Source organism: Natator depressus, chromosome 19, assembly GCF_965152275.1.
Source record: "Natator depressus isolate rNatDep1 chromosome 19, rNatDep2.hap1, whole genome shotgun sequence".
NCBI lineage: Eukaryota > Metazoa > Chordata > Testudines > Cheloniidae > Natator > Natator depressus.
Genome location: NC_134252.1, coordinates 1178179 through 1205306, shown reverse-complemented (window position 1 = coordinate 1205306; position 27128 = coordinate 1178179). Strand labels below are relative to the sequence as shown.

General features: G+C 49.5%; 1 protein-coding gene across 2 annotated transcripts in view; it reads right to left on the bottom strand.

Moving 5' to 3' along the window:
* The window catches only part of EPHA10 (EPH receptor A10), a 109775-nt gene that overhangs the window by 8663 nt on the left and 73984 nt on the right, over positions 1-27128 (bottom strand). For both annotated transcript variants that reach the window (XM_074934701.1, XM_074934702.1), the window contains 8 exons: positions 26556-26680; positions 21142-21304; positions 18284-18392; positions 14221-14276; positions 11207-11332; positions 7109-7294; positions 710-771; positions 354-557 (listed from right to left, as the gene is read on the bottom strand). In XM_074934701.1, the coding sequence (XP_074790802.1) occupies positions 354-557; positions 710-771; positions 7109-7294; positions 11207-11332; positions 14221-14276; positions 18284-18392; positions 21142-21304; positions 26556-26680 (1031 nt within the window). The remainder of the gene's footprint in view (positions 1-353; positions 558-709; positions 772-7108; positions 7295-11206; positions 11333-14220; positions 14277-18283; positions 18393-21141; positions 21305-26555; positions 26681-27128) is intronic.

The following is a 27128-nucleotide window of genomic DNA, read 5'->3' as shown; positions in this document are numbered from 1 at the left end:
TCTATTCTTACATTTCCAGGACCTCCATGATTTGTACTTTGTACAAGGGAATTCCTCCTGCCTTCTGAACCTAGGTTGGAAAGTTTTCCTTCTCAAACTCTACACTGCACAAACATATCAGTCTATTTCCAAGCACAAGAGATGGTCTAATAACCACGTTACCCAGGGAGCTCATCTTTGTGTTCCTCAGTGACTGTCCCTGATATCCCATCTCATGCACCTTCAAAACCAACCCTGCCCCTCCACTTCCCCCCTCCAACAACCCCACAAAGTTAGTGAGTATCTAGCTCTGTCACAGCACAGGTACTGCACTGAGAGCAGCTCCCCGTCCTTACTAGTCCCCCGCAGCTTACCATGGTGGTGAAGATGGTCTCCATTTTATCTTCCTGGGACTGTCTGAAGCCTGATATTTTGCAAACCAGGTTGCTATTCACAAGGACTTTGTGGGCAGCAAGGCTTTTATGTACGTAACCCATCTCGGTCAGGTACTTCATGCCGGAGGCAATCCCATGTAACATACCAGTCAGCTGCGTGGCTGTGAACTGGCCCTCGTGTTTCTGCAAGGCAAGAGTAGGGAAGGCTGCATTTCAGGGAGGTTCAGCTTGGGCTCAAGTCGCACAAACAGCTCGTGCTGTGACTCTTCAGTTAGGAAAATGGCAGCACTGCTCGGCAAAGTTCAAGGGGGTAACCGACACCCAGGTACACTCACCCTGAGAAATGAATCCAGCACTCCGTTCCCCATGTATTCCATCACAGTCATCATGGTATTTCCTGGGTGCAGACAGAAAAGGAGTATTTAGCTAATCTTGGTTTTTATCAAGCACAGTTCTGCGCAGATATAAATACATACACCCAGCAAAGCCTGCAGACCCAAAGGTGCCCAGCCCAGCCCTCAACACTCCAGTCCTTTAAAGATTGTTTTCTGCTTGCTTTTCACACAAGAGATTTGGGTCTTGTCAGCTCTGTCTGTCATGGGAGTCTCTGTGCATAACTAGAGAGTTAGTCTACATTCAAAGGAAGGGACTCCTGAGCGAAGGAGGGGAGCTGGGGAAAGGAAGGGATTTCTACTCACCCTTTAGAACCGGCTTTTTAAAAGCCTCAAACTCAAATGCCTGATAAATAGTGGAGAGAAAATCTCTCTCAAAGATTCAGCAACCCCACCTCCTGCCGCCAAAGTGGAGAACTCCTGGAGGTGAGCTGCTGGTTGCACACCAGGCATGAAGCTGAAGGTTTTGGTCTTGTGGAACACTGGGCCACAGTCCAGTGGGAGACGGGGCTGTACCAGGCGACGGTCTACATCCCTACATTAGGGAGGGAGCTAATCTTCTCAGCTGGAGACTAACTGGAGCAGTCAGAGCAACAGAGGGGAGGGTGCTCAGAAGACAAATGAGGAACAAACACAAACTTAGCTTGTCGCAAAAAGTTTGAACCAATATGACAAAGAAGGTGAAGAGAAGAAAATTTTCAGTGGCTTAAAAACCGATACTGGGAATCTGGGTAACAAAAAAAGAGGAACTGGAAATTCTCCTTGATGAGAAGAAACTTGGTAAAATTGGTATTCCTGAATGGTCGGACCGTCCATGAGGGGAATGTTAACATCGCTGGTTACACTCTACTCAGGAAGGGTGGAGTGGGCCAGCACTCTAGATGAGAGACAGGACCTGTTGTAGAGTTACTAATGACTCAGTCTCAGGACCATGAATGCGTATGACTCAGTGTGTTAAGTAACGAAGTCCAGGAGGGGGTACAGGTGAGTTAGACACCAACTCAAACCAGAGAGCAGGATGAGCTACTCCTGAAGCACCTGTCAACAATGTGTGGAAAGAGAAATTGTGGTGTTATGGGGGGGACATGACTTCAACCCCCAATCCAGGCAAGAAAGGGTTAAAAGCCCAGTCAAGCACAGCCACCTCACCTGGGTGGTAATTAGGTAGTTACTCCTCAGCCAGAGGTGATAACAGTCACCTGGGCCCTCTATATAATCTGAGAGCCTGTAGCCAAGGGAGAGAAGCCACAGGGAGCTGGCTGGCCCTTGCGACAGGCCAAAGGGCCAGCGACCCTGGAGGCTAGCAGCCTCAGGAGGAGGTAGGCTGGGCAGGACAGGACTTGATACTAGAGCCAGGGAAAGGCAGTGGAACCCCAGGGCCCAGAGGGCAGGCTGATTCTTTGGGATTGGGACTGTACCTGGCCGTTGTGTTATCTGGAAGGAGTTTGGACCAGCCGCTTCTCAGCCAGAGGGCTGACCGGCACAAAGGCCGACAGACTGCGGGGGCACCGGAGAGGAAACCCCTGCAGCACTGCACCCGGAGACAAGTGAGCATGCTGGCAGGGAGTACGCATCGTTACTGGGAGTCACGTGCTGAGGTCTCAAGCAGCCATCAGTAAAATGTACCACTAAAGGGTTTCACCCTGCGCTAGGCATCTCTGATTTGGACCTTACTATGATGGAAGTTACTGGAAGTTAGTGCTTGCCTAGGGACCAGTGATAATGACCCCATTTCATTCAATATGGGCAAACAGAGGACAGTCCCAACCAGGAATACAGAAACGTGGGGGAGTTCTTTGAGAAGAGTTTATTACGTAGCGTAAAAGCCACAATTCCACAATGAAGAGAGAGGAGACCTCTGGGTAAAAGCCCACCCTGGTTCAGGAGTTTAAATAAAGGCAGCAATTAGAAATAAATTAGCAACAATGTATCGCAAGGAAAAAGGAGGAAAACAGAAAGCAACCAATGTGAATTAGAAGTGAAGGAGTGTAGGAAATTGATAAGAAAAACTAAAGACATCAGAGGAGAATCCATGGCAGGCAAGGCTCAGGACAGTTAGGAGGAGTTAGCAATCCTATAGGCCTGTTACTAAAAGTAGAGGATAAAACCATAAATAGTGATTCATAAAAGGGAGAAGTGTCCAATGAATTTCCCTGTTCTATATTTTGAAAGAAGCAGGATCATGTGCTCAGATTACATGAGGACGATGAAGTACTTTCCAGTCCATTGGTAGCTAAAGACAGTGTTTTAATACAGCCAAATGCAAGGTTATCCCTCTAGGAACCAGGCATGCAGGCTATCCCTATAGAATGGGGTTTGGTATCCTGGAAAGCAGCGACTCTGAAGAGGATTTGGGGGTCACAGTGGACAAGCAACTCAATAAGAGTTCCTAGTGCAATGCTGGGGCAAAAAGGGCTAATGAAATCCTTGGCTGAAGCGGGAGAAGGAGCAGGGAGGTGATTTTACCTCTGTATATGGCATCGGTGAGACTTGTACTGGAATAGTGTGTCCACTTCTGCTGTCCACATTTTTAAAAGGACGTTGAAAAAGTGGAGAGAATGCAAAAAAAAAAGCCACAAAATTATTTATGGGCTGGAGAAAATGCCTGAGAGTTAGAGACTAAAAGAACTCAATCTCCTCAGCTTATCCAAACGATGACTGAGAAGAGACTTGATTTCTGTTACAAGGACCTTCTGGGGAGAAAACAGCAGGCCCTGAAGGAGTCTTTCATCTAGTGGAGGAAGGCAGAACAAGACACAATGGCTGATTAATTCACATTAGAAATCAGACACATTTTTAACAGTGAGGGTGATTAACCTTAGGAACCAACTACCAAGAGAAGTGGTGGCTTCTCCCTCTCTGATCTTCAAATCAAGACTAGATGCCATTCTGGAAGTTATCCAGATCAGTACAGGGGCAACTGGGTGAAATTTACTAGCCTGTGATATATAGGATGTCAGACTAGATGATGGAATGGTCCCTTTTGGCTATAAACTCTACGAATTTATGAAAGGTCCTGCTTCAGGTCTCTAGATCCTCCAGTGCAGGGGCTCTCAATCTTTCCAGACAACTGTACCCTTTGCAGGGTCTGATTTGTCTTGCGTACCCCAAGTTTCACATAAAAACTACTTACAAAATCAGACATAAAAATACAAAGTGTCCCAGCACACTATGACTGAACAATTGCTGGCTTTCTCATTTTACCAAATAATTATAAAATAAGTTGACTGGAATATAAATATCACACTTACATGTCAGTGTAGAGTATATGGAGCAGTATAAACAAGTCATTGACTGTATGAAATTTTAGTTTGTACTGACTTCGCTAGTGCTTTTTATGTAGCCTATTGTAAAACTAGGCAAATATCTAGACGAGCTGATGTACCCTGGAAGACTTCTGCTTACCCCCAAGGGTATGTGTACCCCTGGTTGAGACCCACTGCTGCAGTGGGACCTCCAAAAAACAAGACAGACATGACTTAATACTCCTGATATTTCTCGGTAAAAAAGCAGAAAAAGAAACCTTATAATAAATAAATAGCAATAATCCAGGCCTCCTTCCCGTATCATCAGATGGCTGAAAAAGGCACAGACACATTTTTTTTCTCCCTTTCAACAAGCTCCCAGCCATCATTCAGATTTTACATTCACAGACTTCCACTTTCTGCTATGAGAACAGTGAATTAGGGCTTTCAAAAGTATGGCTCACTATACAATTCCTATATGGTGAAATGCTTCATGAATATCAAGTAGCTGTGGGAATGATGGGAACACAAAGCTTGTATGGGTTTTTGAGGCTATCAGACCCTGATATGTCTCCAGAGTCACAGCTAGATGATTCATTTATTTTGAAACAAGATCACATCTGCCAAACAGAAAAGGAGGGAACTACACAGAAAAGGGGCCATTAACAGTGAGAAGGGTGCGTTTGCTCAGGGCGAGAGACTTGCAATTCTCTGTCACAAACGTATAATGAAAGTAACTAATTAGCATTTCTGACTATCTACTATTAATGGTGGAGCTGTTCATCTAAATGGCGTAATTCACACACCCACAAAGCAAGCATACACGTCGTATTTTGAAGAAGAAATTAGTAAAAGGTAGGAAATGGAATGGATATAATTAGGGGTACTTAAGCACTTGACCATCAAACAATGGATTTCTGTACATCTGTATTGCACGCAAGCAGCTTAAACTCTAAGGGCCTGATTCTCTTGTTCCTTCGACACCAACCCTGCAGTTTGCTCTGCCTCCATGGATCCAAGCGCAGTTCCGGTGTCTCAGGGAGACGTGGATCTCACCCTGAGGAATGCAGTCAGCATAAGGGGCCCTGCTCTTGATTTGGGGAGGAATATTAAATACTATTGCTCGGAACACTTTGAGTAGCACCGTTGAGGAGAAAAGTATTACTCAACGTGAGGGAGGGTAGCTGGATCGGGCCCTATGTTAAAACAGAAGCTGATCCCCTGTGTTATAAATAGCACGGTTAACAACATGCGTGTTCATGTTTCTCTGTATTTATGTGGATCTCTATTTAACTACACCTTCCTCAGATTCACGGAGAACACACACTCCCACAGGGACAGACAGCAACCACACACTCATCTGTTTGCTGACAAAACCCTCCTTTTAATTTGCTTTTATGATAAGAGTTGGGTTTTGCTGCTAACCCAGTTTGGCTCCCTGGCTTTATTAATCTAGCTGTAAAAATTCTATTAAACAACATCAGAACCATAAAATAATAAAAACCAACACAAGCAAACGTTTGGCTTCCAGAGGGCAACTGTACAGCATCTCCACCACCAGATAATCACATAGCTAAACAACTGCTCGAGCATATTACCGGATTAGTTCAGAGGCGAGACTCCTGCATTAATGACCCAAACTCCATGGTGGGTAATTAAGAAAACAATCAGCATTCTTCCTGCTTTTCCACAGGACAATCACTTTCTATTGCTTTTAAATTACCAAGTAAACGAGGCCGCATTGTTGCCACAAAAATCAGATCAGGGAGCGTATCGCTTCATTTTGCTGGGCACTAATAACCGTGTAACAATACCGGAATCACTTTGTATCTATTGATCAGAGTAAGTGCCATGCAATCGCAGCGCGACTGCCTGTGCACATCCCCCTTACGCTGCCCAGCTTGCACAATTATCAGCCCACAAACGCTCGGAGTTACACAGGACTTGGAATTGTGTCGTAACCTGAAGCAAACATGTCATTACTGCTGTGTGTGGATAGGATGTTTTTACAGCGGTCCCATACGTGTGTTGAGCTCAAAGTCTCATGTAACGCACATCTCTCTGGTCCTGAATATCTCCACATAGTGATTCCACAGACGGTGAGCAGGTGCCTGGGCACTTGGCCTCCATTGTAGCTCTGACACAGGCTCCTGGTCTGTGGTTCTGTTTTGTCCTCAACATTTCCTGTAGCCAAAGCACCGGCAGCCACTGGCATTCTCACCACCACGTCATGCAGGCCTACTCTAAGCAGGGGATACAAAAGTCAACAGCCAAGCGCTCCCAGCATTGGTACCACAGTGGTGATCAGCCGGTGCTAGTGTGTTTGGAAATAGCTCGCCAAACAGTCCAGTGTAGGCACAGTCTGTGTTGTTAAGTCCTCGCCCCTCCCCAGGCCTCAGTTTCCCCATCAGGCAGGGTTGACAATACACACCTGTCTTTGTGGAGGGCTTTGGGTGCCCTGGATGAAGGGGGCTGTGTGACCATTCTCTGTATTTTCTTGCCTTCACTCTGAGAATCGCACAGTGTTAAAACTGCAAGGATAGTGAGTGAAGCATGGGATTCTCTCACCACAACACAGCACAAAGCTGCCAGTATTCTGGGATTTGGCCCTCTCTGAGAGAGAGGGAACAGGAATCCAAAACTTTGCAAGCTGAAAGTGAGGGGGTGGATGCAGGGGTCAGTGAACCTAGGATGTTAGGCTTTCCATGCATGAGGACTGGATTCAAATCTAGCTCTACGGTCTAGTCACAATGGGTTTGGCAAGTGTCGTCCTAGATTAATTGGCCCTGTCATTTAAAAAACCCCAAACACCACAAAATTTGGAACAGAAAGGAAGTCATGTGGGATTGTGCCACAGAAACATAGGACCAAATCAGCAGATGGTGGTGCCGTTTGGGGTTGAAGTGAGGAGCAGAGCAACTGTAAAGAAGGGGAAGGCTCAGACAAATGCCTTGCCTGAACCCAGATTAGCTCAAACCAATGCTGTGGGCGCCATCCATGCCAGGAGCACTAGGCATAGCACAAGACAGGGAAAGCTTGGTCTGTTTGGAATGCAATGAGTTTGCATACCATGACGTGCAGAGTTAATAAGCCTTACCTCTGGTGATGACGCCCTCCAGGCGGATGATGTTGGAGTGATCGAACTGGCCCATGGTGCTAGCCTCTGCCAGGAAGGCATGCTTCTGCTTGTCTGAGCAGCCAGCTCGAAGGGTCTGGATGGCAACCAGGAGCTCTCTCTTACTGGGAAGTTTCAAGCATCCCCGGCAGACTTCTCCAAACTCTCCTGTGCCATAGGAGAGACGGGAATTAGTGTGTCTCCAGCTGAAGGAGCACGGACATTTAGCGTCCCTGGGGTTAGACATTTGAGAGTGTTAACATCAGTATTTTCCACTGAATGCACCCGATGAAGTGAGCTGTAGCTCACGAAAGCTTATGCTCAAATAAATTTGTTAGTCTCTAGGGTGCCACAAGTCCTCCTTGTCTTTTTGCAAACATCCCAAAAGAATGCGGCATGGGACTGTTTTCATACTGTCATTCTAGGAGCTGAGCTGGCTGCTCTCTTGGTCACTCACAGGCTATGAAAACGGGAGCTATTACTACAGCCGATTTTATTTATGGCTTTCTTAAATCTTTGAATATCACTGCGCAAAACAGCGCTTTACAGATCTGCTGCTGCGCAATGGGTCGCAGCGCTGGAATTTCTGACACAGAACAAGGGGCAGTGCTGCTCTTCTAGAAAATCAGCTCCCCTTCTGGTAGCGTTTCCTTGTGCCCCACATCCCATAACAGGACCTCTGCCTCTGGACCTGCAAACACTGTGACCTGGGAGCACAGAAGCGGGTCCTGGGGTGTGGGCAGCCGGTGTGTGAGTACCTGGCTAGTCGGGCAGATGGGCTCTGCTTTCACATAGCAGGGATCTGTACAGCCAGAAACTCTCAGGGGAAAAATCCACCCACAACACAGGAAGGTGGATTAAGGTCCCTTTAAAAATTCTCACCCTAGCCTCAGTTTACCATCTTCCCCCACTTCTGGGGGGCATCATGACTTGCTGTGAACACACAGACCATGAAACTCTTTAGTGCCAACTAGCAGTTACAACAACACATGAGGCAGATTCCTCGTTTTGGCGGCTTAGGCCATTCCCCTAATGCACCAGCCGAGTGCACTCTGCACTTTTGAAGTGCTTTCCATGAATGGAAGATTATCTCCTAGAGATCAAGAGAGTCCTCGCTGGGGTCTGACTCTCTCCACTCCCAAACCATCCCAAATGTCAGCTCTCTGGTGACTCCCCTCGTGCCCACATGAAGGATAGTCAGGGCCATGCATTGTTCATCAGCACTTGAGACAGAACTTTCTGCTCAGTCGCAGCCACAATCAGGGCAGCACAAAGTGACAAATTCTAATAAGAAAAGGCCAACTTTGGTTTTACAGGGAAAAGCCAATGGATATGAAGAGCTTTATTGATCTGAGAGACAGGTAACCGGCTAGGTCACCCGGGAGACTAATACAAACCATTCTACATTCCTCCCATTTAAAAGACCTATTCTACTTGGATTTCCTTCTCATTAATTATCTATTGCTAAAAGTTCAGAATCACTGGGCCAGTTTCTCTGCCCTGATGGCTGCTAAGATTCCTCTGCCCTCCACTGTCTGACAATCACCCTCTATTTCCATGTTCATAGTTAAGCTACTCCCCTGCAACTTCTCTTTGGGAAAATGACACCCAGCATACCAAGGCCTCCACAGATCTGGCTTGTATTAGCAATTAAAGCTGCAGGGATTTTAATTTGCTTTGACGTTTTAGGCCGTAAAGTTGATGAAAATCAATCGATCATTAAGAGTTAACATATTCATAAAAAGTTTTTACGCCGCTGTCAACCTGCTAAGAAGCAGATAATTGCCGATGTTCTCTATGAGATGCTGCCCACGTCACTGTATGCTCTGCCTGAGGAAATACACAGGGACACTAAATCAAGCTCATGTACAAAGTACTAACCAACTGCACTCTGCTTCTCCCTGCTACGAGCATACAAAACCGGCCAGCACCACAGTAAGACTGAAAATCCCTAATGAAGCCGGTAACAGGAAATATGTAAATGGCTTTAAGAACCCCAACGAGGCTCCCAGAATCCTACAAAGAGCCGAGCAGGTACCAATGGGCTGCTGAGATTCGTTCCTACACTGGAACCTGCTACAGTCCCCTCAGTGCACATAGCAGCAATTCACGGGCGCCATGGCCCTTGTCCTCCCGGCTTCAAGAGAGCAGGTGAAAATCACAATCCTTTCAGTCATCCCCAGGGATCTTGTGCCTCCACCCTCGCGGTGCCTCCTTCCTTTACGATCTCTGACGTGTTTGACTGATGCTGCAGACTGGGACTCACTTCTCCTCCGAGGGCGCCACTCTCCACCTTCCTCCAAGGCCTGTCTCAGGTGAGACCCTCCCCTCCAGCAGAAGGAGCGGAGTTGAATACATCCAGAGCCCAAGTGGGATGCACTGTGAGTTCTTCCATTTCTCCTCATTCCCCAGAACTCAGCGAGGGGTCACGCGAGACAAGGCCGCGAGGGCTATGGGGGAAGTAAGGTGTTTACACCTGCATTACAGCTGGCGAGGTCCTGCCAGGACCACCATCCAAGTGCATGGCACAGTTCAACTCTCTCCACCCCAGCCAGTACCAGGTATCTGTTTCCTAGCACATGGCAGCTCCCACAGAAACCTCACCATGGAAAGAAAATCGAGGGTTGTATTTATACACCGGCAATAATGCAAGGAGTCATCTCTTGGAGCGCTCCAACACCTTACAGAGCCAGGGAGTCAGGAGCTGCATCGATTTCAGCTAAGTAGCTGCTGTGAACGGGTTGATATGGCTCAGTCTCCTGGGCGGGGGAAGAGCACCTTGGAACACATTTGCAGGGAAAAGGTCTTGGTTAAAAGCTTGTTTAAGTGGGTCCCCGTGCCCCAGAGAGCAACACTGCTGCTTTCTGACAGGAGCCTAGACAAGTCACTTGTCTAAATCTCACAAGCTGCGTTAGATGGAGAAGTAGCACTTCTGGAACCAGCTCCTTACAGCTGCACGGAACAACGACCCGATGCAACCCTGAATGCAAAGTGTCAGACTTGTGACCCTGAACCCAGCTGGTCACATTCACACCTCAGCCAGCCTTCTCTGCACACCCCAGTAACATCCACAGCCTCCCCGAGTCCCTGCAGGGGACAATGTTTTGGAAGATCATTTTGTCATCTAGAAAAGGCTCGAGTGACATCTGATCTCTCTATTCAGGTGCTTATACGGCCCCATGCCTGTAGCGTCTGAGCACCTCTGAAGTGTGTGCAAGCCAAAATATTAATAATTCTCTGTCTCTTGTCCCTTGCAGTCAGCAGGAGGAACTCTAGTCCCAGGGTGAAAAAGGCAGGGTCTCAGATACTGCCGAGTTTCTGTGTCTGTTTCATACTCTCTGGCTTCCTAGGAGGGGGCCAGACAGCAGCCTGACAGTTCAGCCAGTCAGACACACAGCTCTGCTTTTTAAAACAGAAAACTCTTGGCTGCTGACTCAACGTACTGCTCACAAAATGGATTTACGGTTTTGCTTAAGTCCCAACTAATGGCAAGAGCGGCACCAGGGCTCTGTGCCTGGCAAACCCTGAGGCCAGACAGAGGCTGGGGATTACACAGAACTGGGCCACACTCCCTCACCTCTGAGAGATTCATCACCTGGGAGTGCAGAAGGGTTTTTGGGGGGTGAGCAATGTCACTCGGAACGCAGGCCGGCCAGCACCTGCCAGAGGGGTAGTGAGCTCTCACTGCACTCGCCCTGGCTCCTAGCTGGGGGTCAGGCTGCAGACAGGCGCCAGCAGCATTTGCTGGGCTACATGGCAGAGGCTGGAGAAGAACGGAGCTGGGAGGTAAGCTGTGACCTGCTCCACCTGGAAATCCTGCCTCAGCCTGGGATTGCAGCCTGGAGCCCTGGAAACCCTGCTGGGAATCAGCCCCTTGGAGTGAAAGAGGAGCTAGAAACCCTCCCTCCCCGTGAGGCTGTAAATCCACACCCAGTACCCATCCAATGGGCTGAGGACACGCTCTCCTCTTCAGACTGATCGCTGTGTCCCCATGGCACAGGCGTCCTCGGCCCAGCAGGAATGCCCCTCTGCAGAGCGCACCGGGAGCCACGCTGCAGCGTCTCGAACCAGAGTACTTGCCTGTTCCAATGATCCGCTCGATTTTGATACTCGAGTTGTCGAGCTCTTTGGCAAAGAGGTGCACGGCCTGCATGGGGTCTTCACAGGTGTCAGGGTCAATATATGTCCTCCTGGTTGGTATCTTAACTACAGCAAAGAGGGGGAATAAACAGAGTATGTGTGAGAAGAAAACCCTGTGTCACCTCCGCAAAGCTCTGCCCAGCCGGGTCCCACTGAGAGAGAGGGAGTAGAGAGCGAACCGGCAGGAGCTCTGCCCTCTCTTTACCTGCCAGCACTGCAAACCCCCCTCCAGGCTGCAGTCCCCTCGCTGTCTCCAGTACTCCTGCTGCTGCTCTTTGCTCCCTGGCCTTTAGCTGCGCTTTGGGGCTCAGGACCTGAATTGGGCCCACACTGAGGGACACTGCAGCAGCTAATCCACGCCCACAGCTTTCCTTTCGGACACCTTGTCCCCTTTCAGGATCTGAGAATGCAGCTCGGAGAAAGCCAGTCACAGTCACACCAGAGCAGCGTCCACATATCGGCTGAGCACAGTGCTCCACGTAAATGCAGAAAACCCAAGTATTCTGTAGCACCCAGAGCGCCAGGACACAGGCCTCTGCAGAGGATGGGAGCAGCAGCAGGAGCCGGACGCAGCACTGGAGCAACAGCATCTATCTGGATTTAATTTAACTAAAAAACACTGCTGTTTAAACAGGTAATTAGCTCTTCAGCTTAACGAAGCCCGACAATAACTTCCCTAGGACCCTACAAACTGTGTCTTCTGGCTGTGCTGCTTGGGCCCCTTGTGGAGGCCCTCTCCTGTCTGCGTAGCAAGGGGATTTGGAAAAGAACACGCAGCTCTGCAACCTACAATATGCTCCGCGACTCCCAGCCCCTCCCACACTGGGGAGATCTTTGCAAGGCTCTGCTCTTTATCTCACAGCCCCAAACTACATTTGGCAAATAGATGGTCCTCTCCTCTCTGTACACAGTTAACGAAATGAAATGAAGTGAGGCAGGCAGCTGTTAGGGTCGTCTATGGAAACGATCACTAAGGCCAGGGGACCGGGCTTCCGTTCCCCAGGACGTGCTATCCATTCAGGCTACAGCCATATTGACACAGCACCATTCTGAACCACCAGCGATATCACGGCGCCAACACACAGAGCTCCTCTCCTCATGGCTTTAGCCCCAGACCACCTCTAGAGATACAGCCAGCTCCGGCTACAGGTCAGGTTTGCTCTATGTGGGCTGGAGGGCTGGTCAGAACTGCCATTAGGACAAGCCGGGGAGCATTGTTGGGAGTGCTTCTCTGGGTCCGAACGCAGGAGCTTTGCTTCCAGCATCAGGACTGATGGAGCAGACGTGCTGCCTCTCCCCGGATCGGCCTCAGCAGGAACCTCCTGCCTTTTGGGACCGACACTGCACTAGCTAAAACCTATGAGAAACTTGGCTCTATCAGTTTGCTACCAAGTTCCTACAGGGAGAAAAGGGAACCGTTCCCTCTGCTCATTCTCACTCCGCCCAGCTCAAACAGAGATGACAGCCCTTGAACTCAAGGAGCCGCCCCTCGGAGTCTGAGCAGATCCGCCTCCCAGGTTAATCCTCGCCTACCTGAACAATCCAAGCCCTCCAGCAGGGATAATTATAACCACAAACTGTTCCAGGCCCCGATGATCAGCAGCATGGATTGCAAAGCCTTCCCCGCAGGCCGCTACCATCTGCTAAATGGTAACTGACGCTGCCTGGACTGCGCCCAGGAGAGCGAAGTGCAGTGAGAGCAACCCAGTTACAAAGAAAAGAAGGACTTGTGGCACCTTAGAGACTAACCAATTTATTTGAGCATAAGTTTTCGTGAGCTACAGCTCACTTCAGATGAAGTGAGCTGTAACTCATGAAAGCTTATGCTCAAATAAATTGGTTAGTCTCTAAGGTGCCACAAGTACTCCTTTTCTTTTTGCGAATACAGACTAACACGGCTGCTGCTCTGAAAACAGTTACAAAGAACATTGCACAGCGCGGGTGGGGACTGTTGCTTCCACTCACAGGTTTCCTGTAAACCTTCATTTTAAATTCCCAGAACAAATAACAAAGACAGGAGCATGTTGGCTCTGCTGCTCCTGGGGCCTCTGCTCCCAACACAACAGCACTGGGTGCCCTGACCTGAGGGGTTTGCCTTGCTCAACCGAGGGGGGCAAAGACTGACTGACTTTCTGCACATTCCAAACAGGCAGGGGGCTGTGCGTGCTGCTCCTATTGGGGAACCAAACCAGCAGCGAAGGCCAATCCCACGTCTACCGAGCACAAATTCCAAAGAGCAAATATAACGCATGCGGTTCCTCTGGCGTCCTCTGGGATCAGGACACCAGGAGCAACCCCCTCCCTACCCAGATCACTAACAGGTAGCCTAAGAAACCCCAGCTGCTGCACTTCATCTCTCCCTGCTTTGTATGGAAAACTCTCAGCAATAATCAAGGATCCTGAAAAGCGGATGACGGCAGCAAAGGCTTGTCTGAAAGCGTACGGATTCTGCTGCCTCTCAGATGCTGCAGGGAGCAGAAGAGGAGGTCTGTGCTTAACCGGCATATGCCAGGAATCAAATACACTCGTCAGTTCTGACATTTGCATTTCCTTTGACAACGGTTGTCTGTAAAATTATCACTGCTTGGTAATCAAGAGATGCCCCAGAAAACAAACCCCCGCCCTCCCTTAGCTGGATGTGAAAAGCTGACAGAATAATTCATACGCCCTCGAGAAAGCTGAAAGCACCTCCGTTTCCTGTGGCTTGCCAGTGACCTCCCTGAGCAGCCAGCGCTCTGTGCGCAGGAAGGACGGCCACTGGCTTATGAAGCTGTCAAGCCAGCTGTCTCCGGGGAGCCTTGCTGTGCTGAGCTGGCCTTCTCTGGGCTAACACGGGATGACAGCACTTCAAAAGGAAGGATTCCAGGCTGCTCTGCAGAGAGCAGGGTTGTTAATAACAGTAAATGCAGAGCTCCCCATGCAATCAGACAGCACAGCAGCCAGACGTCACTTACAATGGAAGTACAGCTCCTCGTCTCCGTCCTGGCTGGCTTTGCTGTACCCACACTGTCTGCAATGAGAAGCAATATTCATGTTAGGCCTTGGGTGTGAATCTCCCACTGGATACAAAGCTCCAAATGCCAGTGCCCGAGAGTGCTGTCCAACCCCCCAAAATACACCAGCACAAGGAGCCAGAGGTCAGGGCCAAGCAAACCTGTACACTTAACCTCTGTGGTCTCTGTGATCCCAACCCCAGCAGGAGAGAATTGCTGTGGCAGGGACTGGATGTGGAGTTGCATCTTCCACTGTGGGAGTGGAAGAGCCTAGGGGTTACTCTGCAGCACGGCAGACAAGCAAATGGCTGGGGGCAAACCGCGCAGAGTGGGCCCAGGCTGATCCGGGGCTGGGGTAAAAGCCAATAAAGGGCAGGTCAAATCTGGAGCAGCAACATGAAGGCAAGTTCTGAACTCCCAGGGATGACGGAGCAGCGTCTCCAGGTCATTTCCAGCCCATACGAAGAGCACTCTGGTCTCCTTAAGCCGATGGGTACCAGACGCCTGGTATTCTGACAAAGAGAGCATTTGCTAGCTCGGTCATGTGGATAACTCAGATGTCCACATCCTCTGACAGGTGCAGCTAAGCCCTGCAGCAGGCAGGATACTTGCCCGTGTGTCCACACCCCTGTAATCTCAGCCTGACACCACCCTTTTTTTCGAAAGATGCTAGTCAAACGCCCTGGGCTGGACGTTTCGCCCCAGTGCCGCAAGCAACGAAGTCACCAGGATTTCAGACATGGCACTCGTAGTGTGACCGTCAGATCCCTGCTCTGACCTTCAGGGACTCCTGTTAGCATAGACACGAAGCCAGCTCTGCTGAGCTCCTATGGACCACGAGTCAGCAGCCTAAACCCGCCCTGGGCTGATGCCGCACTGGCTGTGGGCAGTGGCAAAAGTCCTGCTGGCATCCAAGGGAGCAGGGCCCCAGTGAGGACCAAGCTGGAGCGTGAGGCTGCCCCCGATGCTGGGTGGCCTCTGTCACCCAGAGGACCAGCTGAGCTTGTTAGTGATCAGGAACAGTCAGCATGGATTCACCAAGGGAAGGTCATGCCTGACTAATCTAATCGCCTTCTATGATGAGATTACTGATTCTGTGGATGAAGGGAAAGCAGTGGATGTATTGTTTCTTGACTTTAGCAAAGCTTTTGACACGGTCTCCCACAGTATTCTTGTCAGCAAGTTAAAGAAGTATGGGCTGGATGAATGCACTATAAGGTGGGTAGAAAGTTGGCTAGATTGTCGGGCTCAACGGGTAGTGATCAATGGCTCCATGTCTAGTTGGCAGCCGGTGTCAAGTGGAGTGCCCCAGGGGTCGGTCCTGGGGCCGGTTTTGTTCAATATCTTCATAAATGATCTGGAGGATGGTGTGGATTGCACTCTTAGCAAATTTGCGGATGATACTAAACTAGGAGGAGAGGTAGATACGTTGGAGGGCAGAGATAGGATACAGAGGGACCTGGACAAATTGGAGGATTGGGCCAAAAGAAACCTGATGAGGTTCAATAAGGATAAATGCACTTAGGACGGAAGAACCCAATGCACAGCTACAGACTAGGGACCGAATGGCTAGGCAGCAGTTCTGCGGAAAAGGACCTAGGGGTTACAGTGGACGAGAAGCTGGATATGAGTCAGCAGTGTGCCCTTGTTGCCAAGAAGGCCAATGGCATTTTGGGATGTATAAGTAGGGGCATAGCGAGCAGATCGAGGGACGTGATCGTTCCCCTCTATTCGACATTGGTGAGGCCTCATCTGGAGTACTGTGTCCAGTTTTGGGCCCCACACTACAAGAAGGATGTGGATAAATTGGAGAGAGTCCAGCGAAGGGCAACAAAAATGATTAGGGGTCTGGAACACATGACTTATGAGGAGAGGCTGAGGGAACTGGGATTGTTTAGTCTGCAGAAGAGAAGAATGAGGGGGGATTTGATAGCTGCTTTCAACTACCTGAGAGGTGGTTCCAAAGAGGATGCTTCTAGACTATTCTCAGTGGTAGAAGAGGACAGGACAAGGAGTAATGGTCTCAAGTTGCAGTGGGGGAGGTTTAGGTTGGATATTAGGAAAAACTTTTTCACTAGGAGGGTGATGAAACACTGGAATGCGTTACCTAGGGAGGTGGTAGAATCTCCTTCCTTAGAAGTTTTTAAGGTCAGGCTTGACAAAGCCCTGGCTGGGATGATTTAGTTGGGGATCGGTCCTGCTTTGAGCAGGGGGTTGGACTAGATGACCTCCTGAGGTCCCTTCCAACCCTGATATTCTATGATTCTATGATTCTATGACCATTTGGTTCATAAACTAAAAGCAAAGCCAACACCACACCCTGCTGTTCCTCTGGCAACTTCCCACCTCAGCACCCCCATTGACACCAGCTCCACGCCGGAGGGAGGAAGGAACTTCCCCAGCTCCAAAGCAGGGGCCCAGAGCCTTGCACCAGGGCTGCCTGCACCTGCAAACTGTGCAACTCTAAACAAAGGAAACAAGCCTCCCCTCCCTTGGAGCTGCTCCTCTGCCACCCCAAGGCGTTCAGGGGAAACGGCCACTACGGGGGGGCGGGGGGGGCCAAGTGAACTCTTGATGCCTGTGTGAGCCTGGCTCTTGGAGCTCAGGCATTCTGTGCACCGGAGCTCGGCCTGCCACTCTGGAGCCCCACTCCACCCCCGCTGCTCCAACAAGGGGCCTAGGGACCTGGGATTCCCGAGGTGAAGCGAGTGACAGTGGCCTGCTCTCACCCCAGCCCTGTCGTTACACAACACACTAGTCTTCACTCGTAATTTTTTATTATTCTATTTACTTAAATTAGTCTCATTTGGGGCTCAATTTAATCTTTTAAGTAAAAAATTACAGATCGTTACACTGAACCATCTGTCAGATGAATACAGATGCCTCTCTGAACCATTTCCCTTGTTCTAGCAGTCCTGGCAGGAGGAATGGAGATCGGAGTGAGTGGCTCCGAAGATAGCACAATTATCTGCTTCGTATACTTCCCAATGCAGTTTGGAACTCCAGCTGTCTGGGTTTCACTCATCCTTCAACTCCAGAGCTAGACCCAGCCAAAGCAAGCACCTGAGCCTTGGAAAAGTCCCAGATTAGGAAGATTAACAGAAATATAGATTTTAAAAATGCTAAGGTAACTTAAGGGAATTTCTATCCTTTCTATCCAGCTGGAAAAGTGAAGAGTTTCACACTGTTTGGAGATGTCCCAGTGTGACCCACTGGTGACATATGACCCGAACCACAGAGGATGTAAGTCTGTTACAGTTCCAAGATACGGCCAGGAGTGCAGAGACTCTCGTGCTCTCTCTGAAGCTCTCCAGTTGGCCAGCATGGTGGCCACATTGCAAACAGTGCAGAGAATCCTGGGGGTTTAGTTGTTATCCACTGGAGCCAACAAAGTCTCCCAGATTCCCCCCCGCTTCCCACCCAGGCCCATTGTCACAGTCACATCGCTAGTTCACTGAGCACCACTGTGGCTGCAGACACACGGCTCTGGGTAAGCTTTCCCCACTGCCCGTTCCCCAAAACCCTCTGACCTCGGGAAAGTGACTCACGTGTGTGACAACAGCCCAGCCTGGGCCTTGGCAGACTGTGGACCACTCAGAACAGTGTTCTAGCCAGAGCCTGGGGGAGCTCTGAATGCCACCAGCCGCTCCCGGCCACGGGCAGATTCACACTTGATTTGCCAAAGCATTTTTCAGCTACCGAACCCTGGAAGCCCACTTGATCCCCTGGCACAAACACCAGCTATTCCAAGCCTGGAACAGGAAGGTGACATTCACCCCTGTGCAGAGGGCCAGCTCTAGGCCTTGTGTTGGCCCTGTCTATGAGCAGATTTGACCCTAAGGCAGCCAAACACGCAGTCCACAGGGCAGAACTTGGCTGCTACAGAGACGTGTCTCTTTCCCAGTGTCCCCCGAACCCCGGCTGCAGCATTAGGAGTATTAGCTACACCAAGTCAGCAAGCCGCCCCCAGAAATCCTTGGTCTATAGCCATATGCACAATGGAAGAGGTGCGAAGTCTGCTCACCTCCTCCAGATCATCACACCAATCACCATGGAAACCAGCACGATCAGCCCAGCGATTGCAACCACGACGATGATGATGATAGGGTTCTGCTCACTGGGAGCCACAGTCACTGCCAAGGAGGGGAGCGAAACAGGGGTTAGGTCTGTATTCCCCTCTGCACGTACCCGGCACCATGGTTACAACTCCAGATCAGCCTGCCTTGGCTTGCGCTGCATTCCTGTACCAACGGCGCCCGGAATACCCAGCACCAAGTGCAGAGCCCTGGCAAGGTCATGGTGTGTGTCCACTCCCAGCCCGCCAAAGCGCCAAGCTCCAGGGCGCTTCTGCACCAGACAGCACTTCCTGCATCACTGGCAGTGTTTGACAGGCCCCTCATGTTTAAACACGACCGGAAAAGGGGACGAAACTCTGGGTGTTTCTAGGGCAAAACACAAGCGAGAGAGAGACTGAGGTAGGGTGAAAAATCTTGCAGGCTTTTCTGCATCATAAAGCACCAAGAAAGGGGACAAAGCAGGTCACTTTTAACAGCCTCCCCTTGCACATTTGCCCTAGGCCAGTGGTTCTCAACCAGAGGGACGCGTAGCTCCGGGGGTATGCAAAGGTCTTCCAGGGGGTACAGCAACTCATCTAGATATTTGCCTACTTTTACAACAGGCTACATAAAAAGCACTAGCAAAGTTAGTACAAACTAAAATTTTATACAAACAAAATGAGAAAGTCACCCATTCTTCAGTAACAGTGTGCTGTGATACTTCTCTATTTTTATGTCTGAATTTGTAAGCAAGTGGGTTTTAAGTGAGATGAAATTTGGGGGTACACAAGAGAAATCAGACTCCTGAAAGGGGTACAGTAGTATGACAAAGTTGAGAGCCCAGTGCACTAGACTAAGCCGGCAGTTTGCAGATGTTACATGGTCTGAAAACTTTGCCTAAGCCACAACCTTGCCCTGATGGCTGAAGCTGAGAAAACATTTCTACCAGGTCTCAGAGTAGCAGCCGTGTTAGTCTGTATTCGCAAAAAGAAAAGGAGTACTTGTGGCACCTTAGAGACTAACCAATTTATTTGAGCATAAGATGAAGTGAGCTGTAGCTTACTTATGCTTCTGCTCAAATAAATTGGTTAGTCTCTAAGGTGCCACAGGTCCTCTTTTTCTTATTTCCACCAGGATGCATTTGAAATGCAGGAAGTGACTTTCATGCTGACCCCTTGTTAGCAGCACACGACCTGTCTGATGTCAGGCCAGACCTGAGAGCAAAGGGTCACAGTAGCTGCTCCTGTAAAGGCAGCAGAGGGAGCTCCACATGCTATTTTCGTAGGGTCTGCAGCACTAGGGCTGGTTTTTAACTCTAATTTCACAAGGAGACTGGTAGCTTCTTTCCAAAGCAAAAGCAGCTAGACAAAAGCTAGAGGATTTGCCATACCTTGGTAAGGCTGTAAACACATTTGAGTCTCAAATCTTGCCATGATCCCTTGGAGCATCTCCCTGTCCCAGAGCTCGGCCCCTCCTCCTGCTAAACCAGCTCAGGTTCCTCTAGCACAGACTTTGAGAAACTTTCTCTGCAGGCACCAAGCTGCTTTTTATTGTTATTTCTCCAGCTCACGAGCTGAGGCCATTCTGGCAGCCAGAGCCAGCGCAAGCAGAGTGAAGGCCAGTGTTGACAGGGTGAGCAGAGGAACCTCTAGCTCTCAGCCTTGGCGGACTCCTCATTCTATTAGCTGGTGTTTAGGAAACAGTCCTGTTTATGGGGGAGACACATTAAAATGTATAGCTTACAAATTGTCTCCCTCACAGTTCAATACTTTTCTCTCCTGCGTTGGCGAACAGAGGTCTGAGATAGGACATTCGATAGACAACTTTTACTGGATTCAATTAATTCTGAAAATATTTCCGTGTGGTAAATGGATGCAATTTAAAGCCCTGTTAGACACAACCTCTGGACACTCATTTCCAGCCAGGGCGGCGTATTAAACTGAAACCTACCATCTCCCTGACCCCCTCCTTTAGACAGTGAAATAAGATGTTCTTGACAACAGGTTTGAATGGAAGCTGTAAAAGGTAAAAACCCCAACAAAATCCAGTGAAGCCGATTCAGCTAGTCAGCAAAGTGACAAAAACCCTAAGTGCTCCATGGACCAGGGCCCTAGCTGGGAAGAGCAACCATCTCTGATCTGGACACAGGCTCGAGACCAGCTCTGCCTCCATGTGAAATGATCTGAAGGACCCTGGTTTTGTTTTCACTGGACGATCGTGCACTCAGCCCCTCTTTTCTGTGGCATTACTTGTGGCTCAGAGGATAGAAAGACAGGTAAAGTGCCCTTCACAGTTCAGCAGGCAGCAACCGACAGCCATTCCCATCTGACAGCTGTTTGGTGGCCCCTGTGAATGGAACCGGGGGGATCCATCCAGATGTCAATGTCACAAAAACCAAGTCACAGTTGGCCCTAGTGGGCATCCTCCTTGGTAGCCTCAGTAGAAATCTCAGAGATGTCCAGTTAATTTCTCCCCTCCTACCGCCGAGGGGGCTCCCTCTAGGGCAGGGCAGGTGGGTGCCCTTGTCAATGCTGCACGTGCTCTGTGGACAATCCAAGGGCGTCAGCCTGCAAGGCTGTCAAGCCAGCAGCCCTCATTGGCACTACATCGATCTCTGACATTGGAAGAAAACGAGGGCCTAGGAAGGAACAGGACCTCGCTCAACAGAAGGGCCCACTCCCTCCTTAGGGGACAGGCCCACACCCAGAACAGACTCAGTTGAGTCTCCAGCACGAACCGTGAGCCGTAGAGCTGCTCCAGCTCAAAGTAACGCACCTGACGTGTGCTCTGTGTTCGATACGCACCCCACCGGCCTGCCTGCACTTACGTTCCCCCAAGGTCTCCACTTCGATGGCAGGACTATAGTTTCCATAACCCTGGGCTGACGCCGTCCGGACCTGGAAGACGTAGAGAGTGCCAGGCCTGAGGTTACTGACTGTCACGGCCGTCGACGCGGTTTTCACGGTCGAGTAACTTTGATCTCTTTGAGCCTATGAAATAATGAAACACGGGAGATTTAACGAGATGGACAGCTGTCCTCTAGCTGATCTGTGGAGCAGCTGTCTTATTGCTGTGTCTCTCGGTCCCAGCAGGGCTGACTAGCCAAATGTTAGACCATCAACGAAAATGAAATGTTTTCTAGATGCCTCATTAATAGAAATTACAAGTTACAAGAAGGGCAAATCAAACGCAGCGAGGACTAGAGGATGTGACTGGTGAGAGGCTGGGGAACGGGTGGTTATAAAAGGGGCGACACCAGCTTTGTGGGCTGTCCTCTCCCATTCAAGTCTTTACATTTTTTTTCACACCACCTTGCATGCTGGGAGAGTGCACACCAAGCCCCTTCCCCTTCTGCCTCCAAGGAGCTCCTGAGCGTGGCACTGCTTACAGGACATGATTAATATGAAATCACCATATAGCAAAAAGTAGTTCCACCAGGTAGGGCTGAAAATAAACAGCTAACCAGGCCTGGCATTCCAGCCAGCACAGGGCACTGGGTGCATTCACACACCGCATGCACTCAGACACCAGCCAGTGCACTCCTGTCCCCCACCCCAGCCCGAGTTACCATCTCCAAAGAACCCCAGAGGACGGGCAGAGGGTGGTTGTGGATGTACCTTGGGCAGCCCTGATATGGAAGGACATTCGGAGGGGTTGCGTGGCATGTCCTGGGGGAAGCACTGAGTACACAATCAAGCCAGTGACCGGGCCCAGCTCATCGAGGGGACACGGGTGCGCAACGACACTGCCTGAAAGCAGCCCTGGGAAGTCACTGGCCGAAGATGCCGGCGTCCCAAAGGGATATCAGAGGAGAAGAGTCCGAAGGGAGGGACAGGCTGGAAGGTGCTAAATGACCCCTAAATGCATCAGGGCAGGTTGGGGGGGATGAGTTGCCTGAGGGGCCAAGAGTCCCATGCTCAGTACCCTGGATGGGGGGGAGGCTCGAACAGAGAGGCCCTTGGAGGAATCAGGGGAAGGGGAAAGGGCAGGCTGAGCGAGAGCAGAGGCAGGTTAGGACAGAGGCAAGTTGGTGCATCCTGGCAGCAGCATGGCCATCTCCTTAAGCTCCCTCTGTAACAAAGGGGCCTTTCAGGCTGGGACAATGGGTGAGAATTTGCAGTTGGGTCTGCAGAGAGGGGTTGATTTAAATTAAACAGGAGCTGCTGCACATCCCTGGCCCTGGGGGTTGCTACAAGCCATTTCCGAGGAGAAGGGACCTTCAGCCTCTGGCAAGAGGCAGAGGGGAGAGGCTGAGGCTGAGCAATGAGCAGGTTCTCAGTGAAAGGCACCAAATGGGGGCCACAGCCCCAAAGAGGGCTCTGGCTGTAGCTGGGCCAGAGCCCAGGAGAACCCTGAAAAGCAATGAGCAGGGTGGAGGTGTGAGGGGCAGAGGAGACAGTGCCCATCAGAATCCGCCCCAGAGGAGCGCTTGTACTCACTGCACTACTCAGGAGGACGACACGTCCACCGTTTGGAATCTGAACACCTGCCGCCACCAGGCCATCTGGAGAGGGCCCTCTCCACAAACTGGAGCCAGCTCTGAATGCTGTTCCACACGCAGGTGGTCTAGGGAGACCTGGGTTACCCAGACCAACAAGGCCTCTGTGCACCAGATCACCATCTCCATGCCAGAATCCCACCACACTCCAGCTGGGCCATCAGCTGACAGCCAGTGGAAAGCCGCCGGACGGGTAGATCTAAGCCCTTCCTCCCGACTCTACAGAGTGGACTAGAGCCTGGCACACAAACCAGGTTTCCTAGACAGAACACAGCATTTTAAACTGCTCCAGCAAACAGCATTGGGGGAATCTCTCGGCCACGGCACCAACTACAGCAAAGACACGTCCACTTAGAAACGCTTTAGCTGAGCTGGTCTGGAGTGGCTGTGGCCCTGCAATGCCTCACTCACCCAGCCTCTCCTGCCCAGGATGGAAGTCACACAGCGTCAGCATAAAGAGTACTGCACCCTCTCCCTGGTGCTGTGTGCTCTGCTCTTTGGCCAGAGGGAAAGCAGTTTGGAGAGTTAATTGTTCTCATTATGGCTAATGCAAAGGCAGCACATTGGATCTTTGCAAACAGTCTAACTTGATTTCTTTGTTACTAACCAGTGCCGTGACAGGGGGATGGTATTAAACCCACCGGCGCTTCGCAGGCATGTTTGACTGGGGCAGCCCTGCTGGAGAGCTCTGAACAGCCTGGAGTGCAGAGGGCAGAGCTCTTCGCGGATGCAGGCTGCTCTTGGCGGCAGCAGTGTGCTGTGTCTCAAGACTAAATAAACATGTATTAGCACACTTGGAGTAATCAAAGCTGGCAGACACATTCTCTAGCGATTCCAGTCCCACGAATGTGATCCACCTACCCAGCTAGCTCCGGATTTCTGCCTTGTTATGACAGGGACGGCCAGAACCTTTCAAGCAGCGGCTGACGGATGTCAGAGTGGGAGGGGGAAGCTGTGTCTGCATGGCAGCCCTGAACAGAGGAGCCCGGCTGCAGCACTGGCTAAGGCAATGGGTCGCAGTGTGGCAGAATGGCAGTTCTGAGGGCTTTGCTGTATTCCTTGTACTTAGACACGCTTTCCGCGGGCTCCAGAGATGCAGCCCCTACAGCAGGCACATGTTGCCGCTGGGAGATGACGTTCTCCGCTGGGAATCTCAAAGTCTCAGGCCCCTGGGTATATTCATGCTTCTCTCAGGCAGCACCTCAGGTTAGGAAAGCTCTTCCCAAAGCCTCCACCTCCTCAATCCAATCACTCGCACAGCATCACCAGAGAGGAAGCTTATGCTTAACAAACCACTCAAAGCATCTAGACATGCGTAGCATCCCAGAGGTGCTGCACCCCCCGGCTTGAAGTGATTTAGTCTGGTTCAATGGCGCTCAGCACCCCCACTACACAAATTGTTCCAACGCCCCTGTCCAGAACCTACGTCTTTCCTTGCCCCGCCCCGTTAGGGTGTGTTTGCTACATTCCCATCAATTAGGCTGGAGCACCCTGGAGCAGGGACTAAATTTAAGGGTTTTCTGTGAGGTGCCTCATATGTTTTTGGGTGTTGTAAAGTCAGTAATAGCAATAGTAGGTAGCAAGTGAAGGATTTTCACTGCCTTGTTCGCTATTTCAAGGCAGGAAGGAGGCATTCCCAGCCAGCTGGGGCTGCGTGTGCAGGCGTGAGTGAGATGTGGGGAAATGCACTGTTAAAGCTGGGACATTAGATGCTGATGATTAATGGATTACTGCTGTTATGGGAGGTAACAATGACATTTTGGAACAAACTGCTTGGCAAACAGATTAGTCTCTTTTCACCCAAAGCTCAGGTAGAAGTTATTTGAAGCCAGGTTTTACTGCGGTCTGTGGGTTCCAGAATTAATACAGCTGTACTTTGTGTCAAAGGCTTAGCAGAGCTCAAGCTTGGGCTTCTCACACACTATATATGCTGAATAACTAACCGTAACAAATTTCTCAAACCCTAGTTTCTAGCATTAATGCCACAGCCTGGATAGAGTTAATTACATTTCTCCAGGGTCTGTATATGTTGTTGTGTAACATGCTATCTATTTGAGGGGTTTTTTTCTCAGAGCCCTTTGTGTAGAGAATCAGGAAAAAAAATGAGTCCTCAAATACAAGGACCAGGTACTAAGCCAGTTTTCTGGAGTCAGCTCAAATATTGATTTGTTTACATGTGAGCAATTGCTAAACTGTAGAGTTAAACTTACTTACCAAATTCAGAGGCAATGGATTGTTATTTCACATACGCTCCAAATCTCATGACGATACTATTTTTGCTAAGAAATTATCATATTATATTTCAGCGCCTGACCTCACAACAAATTCCTCTCTTGGAAACTATCAGATATTAAAGAGCAAGTTAATGTGAATCTATTTCAGACTCATCTGTTTCAAGGGAAAGAATTTCAGCATGTCACTGCACCTTTTAAAAAAAGTCTGCAAATTAATTCCAGTTCTGCAGTTTCACATTGGAGTCTGTTTTTGAAGTTTTTTTGTTGAAGAATTGCCGCTTTTAGGTCTGTTATTGAGTGACCAGGGAGATTGCAGTGTTCTCCTCCGGTTTTTAAATGTTTTAATTCCTGATGTCAGATTTGTGTCCATTTATTCTTTTGCGTAGAGAGTGTCCAGTTTGGCCAATGTACATGGCAGAGGGGCATTGCTGGCACATGATGGCAGAGATCACAGTGGCATATACCAATTCTTCAACAAAAAAACTTCAAAAACAGACTCCAACGTGAAACTGCAGAATTAAACTGGAATTAATTTGCAAACTGGACACCGTCAAATTAGGCCTGAATAAAGACTGGGAGTGGCTGGGTCATTACAAAAACTAAACCTAATTTCCCCCATACTAATTTCCCCCTACTGTTACTCACAGCTTTTTGTCAACTGTTTGAAATGGACCACTCTCATTACCACTACTACATACTCCCCTGCTCTCTGCTCACTAGTTTTACTTCTAACATTCTCAAACCTCACAACAGTTATCAAACAGTGGCCATTTTTAAATTTAAAATACAGTCACAAAAATGTTTGCTTCATTCCCCTCCAGTGTGAATTTCACTCACGAATCATTGCTCTAAAATCCAGGACTGGTAATAATCAGTCCTGAACTCACTGAAGTTTTAAGGTTCAGTATTTTGTGACCCGTCAGTGCCAAAAATATTAGCCTCATCCTGCTGCAGTTCTGGGAATGCCCTTCATCCAAAGGGACTAAGCACTTGTATTGAACTTAGCTGGTTGCAAACTCCCACGTCTCAGAATTCTAATGCACTTAAGGAAAAGCTGTTAAAAACCTCTAAAAATGATTAGTTCTACTCTTTCTCCCTGGAGGTTTATATATTAGGACATGCAGTGCTGATGCAACCTGGCTTCACAGGTGGAGACAGAAAAAAACCAATTAAAATAAACTCTAAAAATAGCTAAAATAATTTAAAGTATAACCAAATAGCATGGTGGTGATTTGGGGAACGTGGAACTTGTAAGTAGCAGGAGCATCCCAAACTCATGCCAGTAAAGTCTTAACAATGCCATGCACTACACACACACACACACGCGCACACACCCCTTGTACATTTTCCATTACTGAGGATTTACAAAGCAAGTGGGTCACAGCAAACATCATGCAGACAGCATCGGTAAGGACAGCTCTATGTATCACAAATCTGGCTGGGAAGCAGGGGAACCTCTCATTTGGAGTTTTTGGCATGTCACTGAAAAGATGGGAAACGAGGATCTACCTTTTCATAGTACTTGATTTCGTATTCAGTGTTACTGGCACTTGGGAAGCCCGGCTCCTGCCATGACAAGGAAATGCTCTTCTGTTCAATTGTATCTGTGTGGATGTCAGTGACAAGAGCTGGTGCTGAAAAAGCAGAGAGAAGAAACAAGCAGATCACTAACACCATCGCCCCAGAAGGCTGGGCTCCCCCACCACTCTCCCCAGAAAAACAGCACCCTGATTATAGAGTCTGACCGTGCAGCCATGCCATGCAGAGACATCTCAGGGAGACTTCCATGCGCAGAGCTGTGGCAGAATTGGGCCCTTGAGGAACAGTATCAACAACCCATTTCTGTGCCTGGTCAGGGTAGTAAAATAGAAATGTGCCCCAGTGACAGATCACTTGTGAATGCAGCACAAAGGGCGTCAGCTTCTGGGCAGACAGAGTTTCACAGACAAACCCTTTTACACAATAGGTGTCACTCCACGTTAGCCTAAGTTGTGTTGTAATAAAGGGATAGTCGGCATCTGCCTGACACACACACCGTGCACAGAACCGCCTTTGTTTTCTCTCTCTGCTGAGACAAGAGGC